The 13,533-nt window shown below is 36.3% G+C and overlaps 1 protein-coding gene across 4 annotated transcripts in view; it reads left to right on the top strand.

Annotated features, from left to right (window-relative positions):
* The window catches only part of NALCN (sodium leak channel, non-selective), a 217,496-nt gene that overhangs the window by 162,909 nt on the left and 41,054 nt on the right, over positions 1-13,533 (top strand). For all 4 annotated transcript variants that reach the window (XM_085215561.1, XM_085215563.1, XM_085215560.1 and 1 more), the window contains 2 exons: positions 6,135-6,271; positions 7,538-7,679. In XM_085215561.1, coding sequence (XP_085071687.1) covers positions 6,135-6,271; positions 7,538-7,679 — 279 coding nt within the window. The remainder of the gene's footprint in view (positions 1-6,134; positions 6,272-7,537; positions 7,680-13,533) is intronic.

Raw genomic sequence — 13,533 nt, forward strand, 5'->3', positions numbered from 1 at the left:
TGTTTTAGTGTATTTACGGGAATATTTTACCTGAGGGAGTGCTTTCAGATGAAGCCTGGACAAGGCTTCATCCCGTTTGTCACCTCTAAGCCAGACAATTCTGTCGCACTCTCCCAGCAAGCCTCACAACTTTCAGACAAACTCATGTGCTCTTGTATCTCTCAAAGTAGGCAGTATGCAACCCAAATTTCCTTCCACAGGAGTGTTACTTGGGTGAATAGTACAAAAAGGCTTTCACTTTATTTCAGGTGCTTTGACAAATTGAAAAATCCATAGAGAAATAACTACTGTAATTGTGTCTCAGGGCCCAAAGGAACCAGAAGCCTAATACTGTGAAGTATGATTGAAGTCAGCCAGTATGAATTTAGGCAAGGGTTATACCCTTTTATTTAGCACTATAGACAAACTTGATAACATATCCACAACATAAATAATGTTGTTTTTTTTTCCTGTTGAAAGTGTTTCTTTTACCCAAATTCAACCTACTGCATTTTCTCAACATTCTTTAATTTTCAGATTTTTTTACCGTCCTTTTTGCATACAGTTTGTTCAAATAAAATTGAGCTTCATTTTCATTTTTAATGGAATAACAGATGTAAATTGTATTAACTGAGCAGCTGCTTTGTCTTAAATTTTAATCCAATACAGGTGCAAATATTTTGACATATATTTATTAATGATTGTTTATGAGGGTGGATAGTGATAGGACAAGGGGGAATGGTTTTAAACTGCGACAAGAGAGGTGTAAGTTAGATATTAGGAGGAAGTTTTTCTCACAAAGGGTGGTGAGGCACTGGAACAGGTTGTCCAAGGAGGTTGTGGATGCCCCATCCCTGGAGGCATTCAAGGCCAGGCTGGTGGTTGACAACTCTGCACATAGCAGGGGGGTTGAAATTTAGATGACCACTGTGGTTCTTTTCAACTCAGGCCCTTCTATGATTCTATGATTTATGCAAAGCTGAATGAATCATGGCTATGAAAGCTTACCCGTATGCATGTCTTTTTGTGCAGCGCTCATTCATGTCCAAAAATTTACCACATCTATGTCTTCAGACTAATAATAGAGAAATTTTCTTACTTTAGTGAGTATTATTTTTATTTCTTACTTAAGTGAGTACTATTGGTGATAGATGGATGGTTGGACTGGATGATCTTCAAGGTCTTTTCCAACCTTGGTGATTCTGTGATTCTGTGAAAATAAAAACACTTATTTAGCCTTTCTGATTTTGTTTAATTTAAATGTAATTTACTGCTAATTGGATTTCGTTCAAAGTTGCTATTGGCAAATCAGAGATCATGGCAAATATGATAATTTGGATAAGAAAAAGAGATCTGGACTACTGCTGAATGGGTATCAGTTTGCAATGTCATCTATTTGTATCACGCTCAAAGCATGGTACACATACAGGAGCACGTAGCGTATCCTGTCAAGAGGGTAGCACAGATGTGGTATCATCACAGGCCCCAGGGGACATTTCCAGTGAAAAAATGTTAGTACATAGTAGCACACTGTAATGTACCAGACAATATTAATTTAAAACTATCCTGCAGTGAGACCCCCTGAACTTTCTCCAGTGGCTTGAACTTTGCACACTCACCATGAAATTACTCTGGGCAGCTGGCCATTTCCTAAATCCTAAATAAAAACTCTATGTACATTCGTAGTACAGCTTTTAATTTTTGACATGATTGATCTCAACTTGTTATGTCGAGTCAAATGGAAGAGTTTGAACAATTACACTGAACATTACATTTTTCATCATCATTTAATTTCATTGAAACATTTACACAGCATTTTAGTGAATTTCACAGACTGCAGGAAAAGTGCATCTTTCGTTCTTTACAAACTGCATGTTGCTAGCTCTTCTTTCAATCATAATTAAATGAACAGAGAACAGCAACAACAAAAATGTTAGGAAGGATAGGTCTCATCCCCTGGGATATGATTAACTCTGTTTTTCCTCTGGCATGTTCTCACCAATGTGTCAATGTCCTAGAAACTCAATGACTGTATTAAATTTGAGCTTTCAGTTTGCCTTGCCAAGAACATTATTTCAAGGATGTTTCTGTCTTTAAATGCAAATTGGTGATATGAACAGATACCTCAGTTAGCTCTTTGAACTGTTCAAGTCATCATGCTCACATTACGTGACCCCAGAGCTCTTCTATGCCCCAAGCTGTTAGCTCCTGCCTATCAGGGAAGTTGCTCTACATGCTTGTGTAAAATTGTTACTTTCACCCTGATGACACTGTCTGTGATTAAGATCTGTGAGATGATACTACTACAATGTTTTAAGATAGAAAAGACTGAGATCCACCATTTAATGTTTTATTGATCTCTTCAGGTTCTATATAGCAATGTGTGGCTGAAGTACTTAAATATAGCACATATTTCAATTTTCTTCAATTTCACCACTTTCATTTCTAAAACATAGATGAGAGAGCTTTTGTAGTTGGGATAAATGGTGGGTTCGTGAATGACTTTGTTTGGCTTCTCTGTTGGCCTGGCTAGGGCATGTGATTCCATGGGAAATGCCAGCTTCCTGCTGGGAGGACTGTTATCTCCAGTAGGGCAGTGATTGCTTTGCTGGCCGTCCTGATTCAACTGTCTGACCACCTCCAGTGTGTATATACATTAAAAATCTGACCCTGCTCCTTCTTCCCACTAGTCATTACCTGCTGTCTCTTTTATTGCCCCTGCCACTCCCTTCTTCCACTTTTACCACCATTCATGCTACTGTACTGTATGTACTTAGGACAACTGCTTATGGGTTTCCTCCAAATCTGTTTTGCTTACCAACACAGGTCCCAAACTAAATCTCTAAGCAGTGAGTGCAGATGGTTGGGGGACTCACTTCAAATTGTTTTGAGCCAAATGGAAGCATAGCCATAATGTCATTCTGAAAAAAAGATGTAAATATCACCAGTAAGTTTGCCTTTGTTACAGCTGTCTTCTATATTTATCTGTAGCAATTGTGTGAATCAGAGTTAGAGTTCCTGGTGCCATGAACTTGTATCTGAATGCTACATTGTTCAAGCTACTATGAACAACTGGAATCCCAAATTAAGATTTCCTCCCCACTACTCTCCACCACATTTTGATAAGTTCTGATCTTGGCTCAGAGTAGACAGCAGTACTGTATATATTGTGCCATTAAATCTGCCCATATAAACTTAAGAACCACGAAAATAGTGGAAATAGACATAAATTCTATGGAACTGGGCTAACAAAATGGTGACCAGTGAACTGCTCCCAGAAGGCTCTTTGGAGCTGGAGACCAAGAGACAAGCAAAGCACATCAAGCCAGTATACGCTTCCTTGCCAATAGTAATAATAATAATAAAATAAAAATTATAGAGAAAATGTCCTGAGGTTTTATTTGGGGTTTAGATGTTGCTAGAAACATTCTGCACCATCATCACTACATTTCAGCTTCAATTTTTGTCTTTAAAAATGTGTTATGTGTTAAAGAAAGTTAAAATGTAAAGGATTTAAGCAGCAATATAAAATGGGATGTATGTCATGCAGAGCAACAATTACACCCTAAATGTGTAGAGAAGAACTCAGGGAAGCTATATTCTTCACGGTCCCCAGTATGTAATATTATCACAGCATGTATAATTGGAGAGATTCCGTAATAATGCTTTGACTTTAGGTTATTTTAAAATAACCTAGATAATAAGCCTATCTTGAATCATTCTCCTGGTCAGGTGGGGGTATTACTATTCCCTCACTTGTCACTTTAGCTACACAGTTCCCTGTTTCCAAGCTCTCTTTGATCTGTTCTGTACTGAGACTTCAGGCAGCACTGCAATCTATCATATGCTCTCTGTCTTGCGTACACTGACTTTTGTAAATGTGAGTCCACAGCTGCAAGAGACATAATATATCCATGCCCAAACCTACCTGTTTGTACAATGATTTATTACTAAAAGCAAACTAGCAGATACTCAAAACCCTCTTTTTCCTCTAAAACTTCCCCCTTCTCAAAGATTTTCAATATTATAATTTACATTATAATTATAATTACAGAAGAGTCCTGGCAGGTTATCCAATTCATTTCCTAATACTCTGGCATTTGAAGGGTTCTGTCTAGTGTGAATGAAATGATGAGGTATTTCCCTCAGGAGATCTATCTGAACACTAATAGATTTTCCTGCAAGGATATCAATTTTTATTCTCAGCCTAAAAATTCTCTTTCTTAATTTCATCCTTGCATTCCTATATTTGGGGTACTCCATTACAAATACTTTGTTTTCAGATAGTTCTTCCATTATTTTAAATCTTCTTCTTCTGTTTTACTATCAGTTATTGTTGCTGAAATTTGAATATTGGCCCCCTTTAGTCTTTCACTCATCTTTTCTCCTCTGCCCCACTTGTTTCTGTAACTCGTCCCTTGTTTTCATGTCTCTCTTCTTCACTGTTTTGACTTGTCAGTGTGAGACAGTGAAATGGCATTTAAAATTGAAAGCAGACCCTGGAATAGGCTCCTCATAGCAGCATAGAGCTGCAGATTTCTGAGCCATTTTTTTAAGACTATATCTAAGCAAGAGAAATTGGTTGCAAACATAGCCTTTGTGTGGTAATGTAACTGGTACCCAAATTGCCTTTTTGATGCTGTATTGAAGTAGAAGTTCTGGTATAGCTTCTGCTCTTATTCTTGCTCTAGAATTATTTTCAGTCTTTATTATCCTGCCTCTACTTCTATTTCTGTCTCTTTTTTCAGTTCACTGCAGTATTTGCAGCCTTCACATTTTAAGATCAAGTGAATTTCATTAATGTCATAATTTCTTCTAAAGGTTCATTAATGAAGCCATTAAATAGGACTGGACATAATACAGATTTATGCAACATTCCCCCTCTATTCTGATTCAGTACTTTACCATTAATCATTAGTCTTTGTTCATAGCCCTTCAAACAGTTTCCAATCCACATGTCAACTTGTATACAACCGGATATGAATCGATTTCCAGTTTAAGCTGTCCTATGGCTGGAGGTGGGGATGTTGCTGATAGCATGACAGTGCAGCAGCGCAGTTGTTCTTCTGTGTCATGCTGTGGAAGCATGCACTGCTTGAGGCAGTGCAAATGCTCCATTCGACTTCCATTCACCTTTGTAAAAATCTATAGCTGGTACCTGTCAGCAGTATTCCCTGCAGGTGTTGACTGTGCAAAACTTTTAAAATACAGGCTCCCCAGCTCATGCACAGAAACTGGTGTGGAAAGGAGAACTGAACTTTGCAACTAAATAATATAAATCAGATGTGATTACGGAAACGCTACACAGTATTTGAGTACACAGGATAGAAATTAAATGTTTTATTTCCCATTTAATGCTAAATGTTAAAATGAATGTGTTTCGTAGAATCCTTCTGAGTGGTATTTTGTTGTGGTGACACAATTGTGTTGCTACAGGATCTCAGTAATCAGAATTCAGAAATCACACGTCCATATCAAATTTCTTTCATCTTATATTATTAGATGTATCCATTATCTGTCCATGTAGCTGTATTTGCCTTTTCAGTATTTAGATGTGTGGCAGTCCATGGCACAACCATTTTTGGATACTTACAAATGCAACAGTCATAATTTGATTTAGTGTAGCTCCTTGTGAGAACTGCATTCTTTTGAGTCCTTTTTATTTCTCTTAATACTCACATAAGTGCAATTTTCCTGTTATTTCCTTGTTCTGATGTCTGGATTCCTTTATAATTCCTCTCTTTATAAATGCTACATTCTGTTTTAATATTTTAGAACTGTCAATACATACATAAAAATGTGACTAATAAGAAAAGAACATGGATATTTATTTCCTTCATTAAGTGTTAGGGAATTGGGAAGGAAACACAAGAATAAGCATATTGAATAGAGCAGTAATATGTTTTGTATATTTTAAAAGTAAAATTGTTAGCATTCCTCCTATTTTTTTACTTTCAGCTAAAGGCATGGTATTATTCAATATTTGTCAGCTTCTAGCACAGACTAATAATATACTCCTGAGCTGGAAATGTACCCTCTGTAGTTCTTTGCTGCCATCTTCTGTTTCTTTAAGTGACTGCAATTATTCAAATTCTGAAAAACAAAGCAACAAGACTGCAATATCACAGAGCAAATTTTTTTTTTTTTTTTAATAGCTAAAGCAAAGTGAAGCAAATGCAGATACAAAGGAGAAGCTTCCCTTACGTCTACGCATCTTTGAAAAATTTCCAAACAGGCCACAAATGGTGAAAATCTCCAAGCTTCCTTCAGATTTCACCGTTCCAAAAATAAGGTACTGAAATATTTCTGTTGGTAATACACTATTAGCTGTCTGGTGTCACATAACACCAACAACACTTAACTGTTTTGCCTATGGAGTAAGCAGCTAACAGAAAATCAAAGTGAAGCAAAATTAATATTGAAGTCGAAAGGAGCTGACATTTTATTTTTACCTTAAAAATATTCTATCACTCAGTATAACATATTCATGAAAGGAACTAGATCGACTGGAACCAACACAAATAAAATATAATTGAAAAGTACACTGTTGTCATTCCACTCCCATTCCAGGTTTAGGTTCTTAGCAGACAAGCAGCAGTCTAATCAGTTCTTACTGACTTTTTAAAGATGAGATCAACTGACAGCAAATCATGAAGAGTGGATAACACAGATCATCAAACAGCAGTTACATTGTGATGACCTTGTCCCCTCTTTGGACAACTGCTGTTACCACTTTCCTGCAAAACACACTTCACAGTTGGCTTCTAGATCATCAGTTAATAATACCATTCATTCATCTTGACAAAATCCTAAGAAGGATTACAGAAATCTTAGGGCTGCTGCCGCAGATCTGCAGCTAGCAAATCAAATCTTCGAATCTGAAGCTATTCTACTATGTGAAACTCTCTCTTCAGATAAAAATTAGTTATGATATAGTCAACACTGAAAATTGTAACTACTACTAAGCTATGGCTAAACTTAGAAGACAGCAAGATGAATGTGCATTTGTTGTAAACAAATACTTCTGCATTTTAAACGTGGCATATGTGAGGCACAGAATTGCTGAAGTGCCTTAATACTGCCATTCTGAGCAGTTATATGAACAGATGTTGTTTGAAGTCTTGAAGAAAGAATTTCTTGCAGGAAGTATGTTTCTTTTGGATTATATCAGCATTTGATTTATATTGCAGTAACAACTCAGTGTAATGAGCTCAGAAGAGCCAAAAACTGCAAAAGGCACTTTAAATATTTAGCACTTTAATTAGCAAATAAATAGTCAAAATTCTCATAATTATTTTTAAAAGGACTTAAACTGTTTTCTTTGAAGCTACATGCAAGCCATCTACTTCTTAATTCAGCTACAGATTTATTTAATAACTAAATTTATGTTTTATCAGTTATTTTTTCTGTACTCTGTCCATTTATACATCTACAGTTTAGCATACCTTTTCCTCACAGCTCACCTTGGCACTAATGTGTTGTGACATACTATAAAGAAAACCAAATATTAACTTTTCTGGGGTCTTTAATCCATCTGTATCTTCCGTTTGTTCATAAGGGAGAGTTTCATGAAGCAGTTTATTGACCGCCAGCAACAAGACACCAGCTGTCTGCTGCGAAGACTTCCTTCAGCGTCGTCTTCATCCTGTGACCACTCTAAAAGATCAGCAATTGAGGAAAACAAATATATTGATCAAAAGGTAATTCAAGAGTATTCAGCACTATAGGTCTTCCCTTGAGTATTGTGAAGAGAGATCTCAGATTATACAGTTTGTTGAATTAAAGCAAACACAAGCTAGGGCAACTGAACACAAAATGAAAGGTTATGCTTAACTTTGATAGCCTAAAGCAGGCATCACAGCAGTTCCTCATTTGGTTTAAATTTTCCTCTCTCCTTTAACTTAGAACTCAGACTGTGGTACATAGTTTTGTTCAATGAATCCATCTTATGTGCCTACATTTTTTTAGTCTTGCTGTTAATCAGTGAGAAGCTAGTAGAAAATTAAAGGCCTGTGCATATCACTGTGAATGTGTGATTGGCTTGCTACTTTTGAAGCATTGAAAACTCAGTCACTGAAGCAAGGTAGATTGTTATCAGTGGAGATAAGTAAAAATCTAAGAAATATTCTAGTTACTTAGAGGATATTTACATCTATGTAGGTTTAGGAGTCACTAGAAAACAGATGCTGAACACTTGCATTTGAGACTCATTGTGTTAAATGCTGATAGTCTCCCAGGTGGACTGTCATAGATTTTTGAATTTGAAAAATACCAGGATTCCTTGGAATGATGATGACTGTGCTGCTGCTGCATGAGTAAATGTGTACGACTTCTGGTACCATATAAAATTACAGGGTCAGAAAAGCACTCCATGTGTGTTGTGGAAGAGACTGGTTTCCCAGATTTCTAGAGGCATCTACACTGATAATCAGTTCTTGATCACTTTAAAATTGTATAATTAGTGACATGTGTAAGTATTTTCATAATTAATAATGGGGCGTTCAAATCCTGTTTGAAGACTGACAACAGGTTTGGAAGTACAGTTTAAGAATGACAGAGAGTCACAAGCGAGGAAAGGAAAGGGGACACGTGTGGTTGGGCAATGTATTTGGCTTTCATAGTAAGAGGTTTGCAACTAGAATTCAGAGTAGCGGGCAGAAAGTAGACATATGGAAAGTAATACTCTTCTGCTAATGAATGTCAAGAGACTATTTACAAACTACTGTTAATTTTCATGCCTACTGCAATGCAAGGACTCCTTCCTGTAGAAGGATGTAGTCTATGGCATCAGTAAACAAAGCCGAACAGCACAGCCTGAGAGGGAGAGGTCTGTGGTTCAGCATTGTTCATCAAACAAAGAAAGCTATGGGATAGGATCAAGCCTATATGTACACCATCTAATCTAACAAGCACAGAAGAGTTATCAGATAAGTTATTATCTGATAATCCTAGGGGTCAGCAGAACTATGCCAAATATTATTAATGATGGATCTCAAACACTGAGCCAGGGAAATCAGTGATATTTCTTTCGTGTAACGAAGAGATGAGTGGAGAGCTTAAGCATGTTCCAGCCACACACATAGGTCCGCAGTGTGCAGTGCAGAGCTGTGCAATGATTTAGTAGGTCTGTTTACATGACTATAGCTGAAGTATATTGAATTGTAGTCTTAATTTTGTCTCATTGCCGTTCACAAAAGTTAGTCCTTGCTGGTTGTGTTTTAAGATAGCTGAATAAATGGCAGAGTTTATTCAATGAGATTTTGCAATATGAAAATAGAAGGGTATGCTCTTTTTAACTTTTCCCTTCGCTCCAAGAGCAAATATGACTGATCTAACTTTACGTTTTGAATTGAAATAAGTTTTTCAAATTGTTTTTGGACTATTTAACCTGCTTTAAGCATGTCCTTTTGGATTTTCTATGTCTCAAACGTAGAATCAATTATGAGTAATATTTTTGACAAATGTAGCTAAGAGTAAGGTATTTACACATTCCTATTAAGAGGGAGTAAGCACCAAGTGTGATTTTATGAAAGTAATTACTCTGGCTTTCTATAGCTACAGTTGCCAAGGCAACCTCACTTTTGTATGCACAAATCTTCTTAAAAATATCCTTAAAACAAGCTTGGAATGACTGGTTGTATTTAAATGTAGACCTTGCATGTATACCTTACTTTGCTTTGTAAAGCAAAAGGAAACTTGACCAAACATTTTACAGCTATTAGTGCATAGCAGGATAAATTTCCACTCCTCCAGATGACAATGTGATGGCTTCGGAAACTTTTTACATCTCTTTTGCATTGTAGTTGATGGAAAAAAAATAGAATGGAATCAAAATGTGGGATTCTGCTGGCAGATCTGACTCTTTCCTTCCTTTGTGGTGCTCCTTTTTCTCCTGGATTTAGATAGCATTTCTGTGCTCCATGCCTACTGAGGTGATAGGAAGTGTGTAATATACACTTTTATTTGTAAGGTAATTCATCAACGTTATTTTCTTCTTTCTCCAAAAATCTGCTACTATAAATACGGTATATTTTTGTGTTCGAAATCAATCTGACCCATCATTTGTCACTATCATTAAAGAAAATCATTCTGTGTTCTATTATGTAATGGATTTAGTAAGACTTTTCAGAATTATAGTTGTCTACTTCCTTGGAAAACAGTTTTAAGTTGTAAGAGGGAAGAGTATTTTCATCATATTATTTATTTATTTATTATCCATTTGAAATTATTTTTATCTATGCCAAATCAAAGAACAGTTTAGGAAAACAGATATCTCTATTATATCACTTTTTTCTAATCAAGCCTAAGAATTCCAGATTTATTTCTAAATTAATATCACAAAATAAAATAATCTAAAACTAATATTAAAAATGACTTCTAGATACCTTACTGCCCTTAACCTTGTGTACACACCCTCAATGTGTGTGATTAGGTTAAAAAATTAAATGTGTGGGTAGATATGTGTGGACAGACCACGCCACGTTCATTCTTATGCTTTGCATGCCAGCTACATCTGGACTGTTTCAATTACAGAAATTCGATAGGCACCTTAGCATGATACTTTGGCTGAGCTGTTAATGACTATCTATAACTTCCTGTGCAAGACTAGGATTCTCCAGGGTTCTCTGCTTTTAACACTTCTGGAAATGGAGTTTGGCCATTCTTTGCTCTCTGTTTGATGTCTGCTAAGCAAATTTTCTTAAACCCACTGATCTTGTCACAGAGTTCATCTAGCCTGTTCTGATGTAGTCTGCAGGCCATAATTGAAGTTCTGGGTCTCTCACTGGAGAGACCTGGACTGTCGAGGCTCCTGTTGCAGTAGAAAGTACCACAAAGATATCTATTGGTGGAAGAAAGAAGACTGATTAAACAAAAAGTGCAAGTGTAAGAAGAGAGTTCCATTCTAAATTCATGAGAAAAGTATGTAATGAAAGGGTTAAAAAATAAAAATTATGATATCACATGAGCCTTGTAGTTATGGCAGAAAGATAGCTTTACAGAGACAGAGGGAAATATGAAAACTATTCACAACACACTGGGAAATTTCTTATCTAACCAATATTTCCATGAGTTATTGGGCAAGAGATCAGGTTGAAATATGCATTCACAGATGATTTTTTGGTGTGGGAGGATGAGAAGAAAGGAAATTGAAAATAAAGACATCACTTAGAAGAGAGCCTGAGGAATATTTGCGGCAAGATTCAGGGGACAGAAAACAAACAAGCTGTGAGATTTACAAGAAATCAGGTGTCTAATAAAATACAGCTGTGATAGAGTATTGGCCTTGAGCTATTAACTTCAAGGCTAGAATCAAAAGAAGGCAGAAACATCTCAGAGTGCTTTCTTAAGAGACATACATCTTCTAGCAAGCCATGCTAAAAATTGTTGCTAAGAGGATGCTTCCAAATCAGTTACTTATCTTTGATCACACAACACAGCACATCACTGTTAAATTATAATTCAAAACTGACAGGCTCATGAGATGAACTTTGAAAATGCCTATGGCTTATTATGTAGATATACCCATGTGCATGTTTACAGCTGTGGCACAGCAGGAGTGAATTGCAAAACAAAACAAAAGGGTTTTCAATATATCCACACAGTTTATTGCTCAGACTTTCACTTCTCTCATTTAGATGAAATAGTAAAAACAAGTTGGTCTCTTTATTTCTGCATTTTTAAGATTAATTGGATAGTAGCAAAAATATTTTTTTCTGTCTCCTTTACCATAGTTTTTCCTTTCACTTGTATGAGTTTTGCTTTTAGCTCTACAAGCAGTGAAGTTCATAGCCATTCCTTTTTTCCTTTGGGAATAAGATCCGTAATTAAGGTCTAGCTCCTGTGGAAGCTCAACCTCCCACACCATATGCCTCTCCCGTTGATTTCCTAGTTATAGCAGCAGCTGTATGATGGGAGGTGATGGCCAAAAAGAGAGTGCTGATCTCGAAGGTAGCCACAGCTATTACCATGAAGGACTATGAATATTAAGCAGCAGACCTCGTGCTGGGTTCTGCGTTCTCTGGGGAGTCAGCACACAGAACAGGGCACCGAGGTGATATGTTCATGATGACCTGTGTTACTTACCAGGTGGGCTGCTGAGCTTTGCACCTGGTGGTTGTGTTTTTTTGCATGTGTCTGTTTGGCTTCATTCCCAGATATGATCCTGCTGTTATCTGATATCTGTTAAAGTTAGATGGGATGGGACACAAACGTCAACCCGATTATACGCCTTATCCTGGAAGGCTCCGAGTACCTCCTTGGAGATCAACTCCCCTTGGTTGGTCCCCTTAGAAATCTATTTTCAGCACTTCAGGGAATGTTTATGATTTCATCTGATTATTATTTTGCATACACATTCAACACATAAGACTGACGGTAACTTCTGATGCATGTTGGTTAGCATTATGCATACTCCATTTCTGAGCTGCTGAGACATGCAATCTCTGCTTGGTGTTGTTACTTAATGTGATATTTTGTTCCAGCATGTCTTCAGGCCTGCTCTCAGCTTCTTTCATTAACTATTCTGTTTTTTGCAAAAAGAACTACTTACATTCCAAGGATATTCTGAATGGGCTTTTCTTTGCAAAAGTTGTTTGTAATTTTAAGAGCTGAAAAACCTTTTGGTACTGAAAACAGAATGTCCTAAGATACCTTTTAGAAAATCATCAGGCACAAAGACACTCTTATAGACTGTATTCCTATTTTTAATTCCAAGAAGAGAAACTAAGATGAATATTTATCCATGAATGGTCATTTTCTGAAGTGAATTTGCATTTTTTGTCATAAACTCATGTTCAAGGTTAATCAGCCTCTTCTGAACTTTTCTTTCGATGTTCTATTGTGCAAAGCAGAACTTGTACACAAAAAGTACAATAGAGTTCTGCCACGTTCCTGATTATTGTTAGATATGTGATTTGAAAAAAATAACCATATCTCCTTAATTCTGAATATAACAGAAGCTAATAAATTGTAATTGCACATGAATTCCAAGCAGAAAAGGATAGTAATATGTAAACATTAAGACTATATTTTTTTCTAAGGTATTTTTTGCAAAACTTTGAGAATAAATATCATCAAAAATCACAGAAACTGTATCCTAGTTTCCTCTCACTGAGTATCTAAGTAGTAGTAGAGATAGTAGTATCTCTGTCCACAATGTCACTGTCCTTATTTCTCTTGTTAATTAAGCCTAGACAAGTTCTTCAGTCTTACCTACTTATGTCATCCGCAGGATATTGCCAAAAGCTATTCAAATAGAATGTTCAGAAGAGCCATTAAAACAATCTACCTGATAGGATAAGAACGGCTTGTGAATCCATTATTTCTTAATTATTACAGCCTTGATTTTCAAAGGAGATTATTTTTGTTCATGTCTGTTCTTACTGAGATCTTTCTAATGAAGTTAATATATGGAAACACCCTGATGCATTTCAGGTTTTCTGAAAATTAATTAGGACATTTCTTTGTCTATTTTGCATCTTTTAGAGATTTGGGTTGGTTTTTTTTGTTTGTTTGTTTTGGGTTTTTTTTGTTTTTTTCCAGTTTAAACAGATA

This window comes from Meleagris gallopavo, chromosome 1, assembly GCF_905368555.1.
Source record: "Meleagris gallopavo chromosome 1, MGAL_WU_HG_1.1, whole genome shotgun sequence".
NCBI classification, from domain to species: Eukaryota; Metazoa; Chordata; class Aves; order Galliformes; family Phasianidae; genus Meleagris; species Meleagris gallopavo.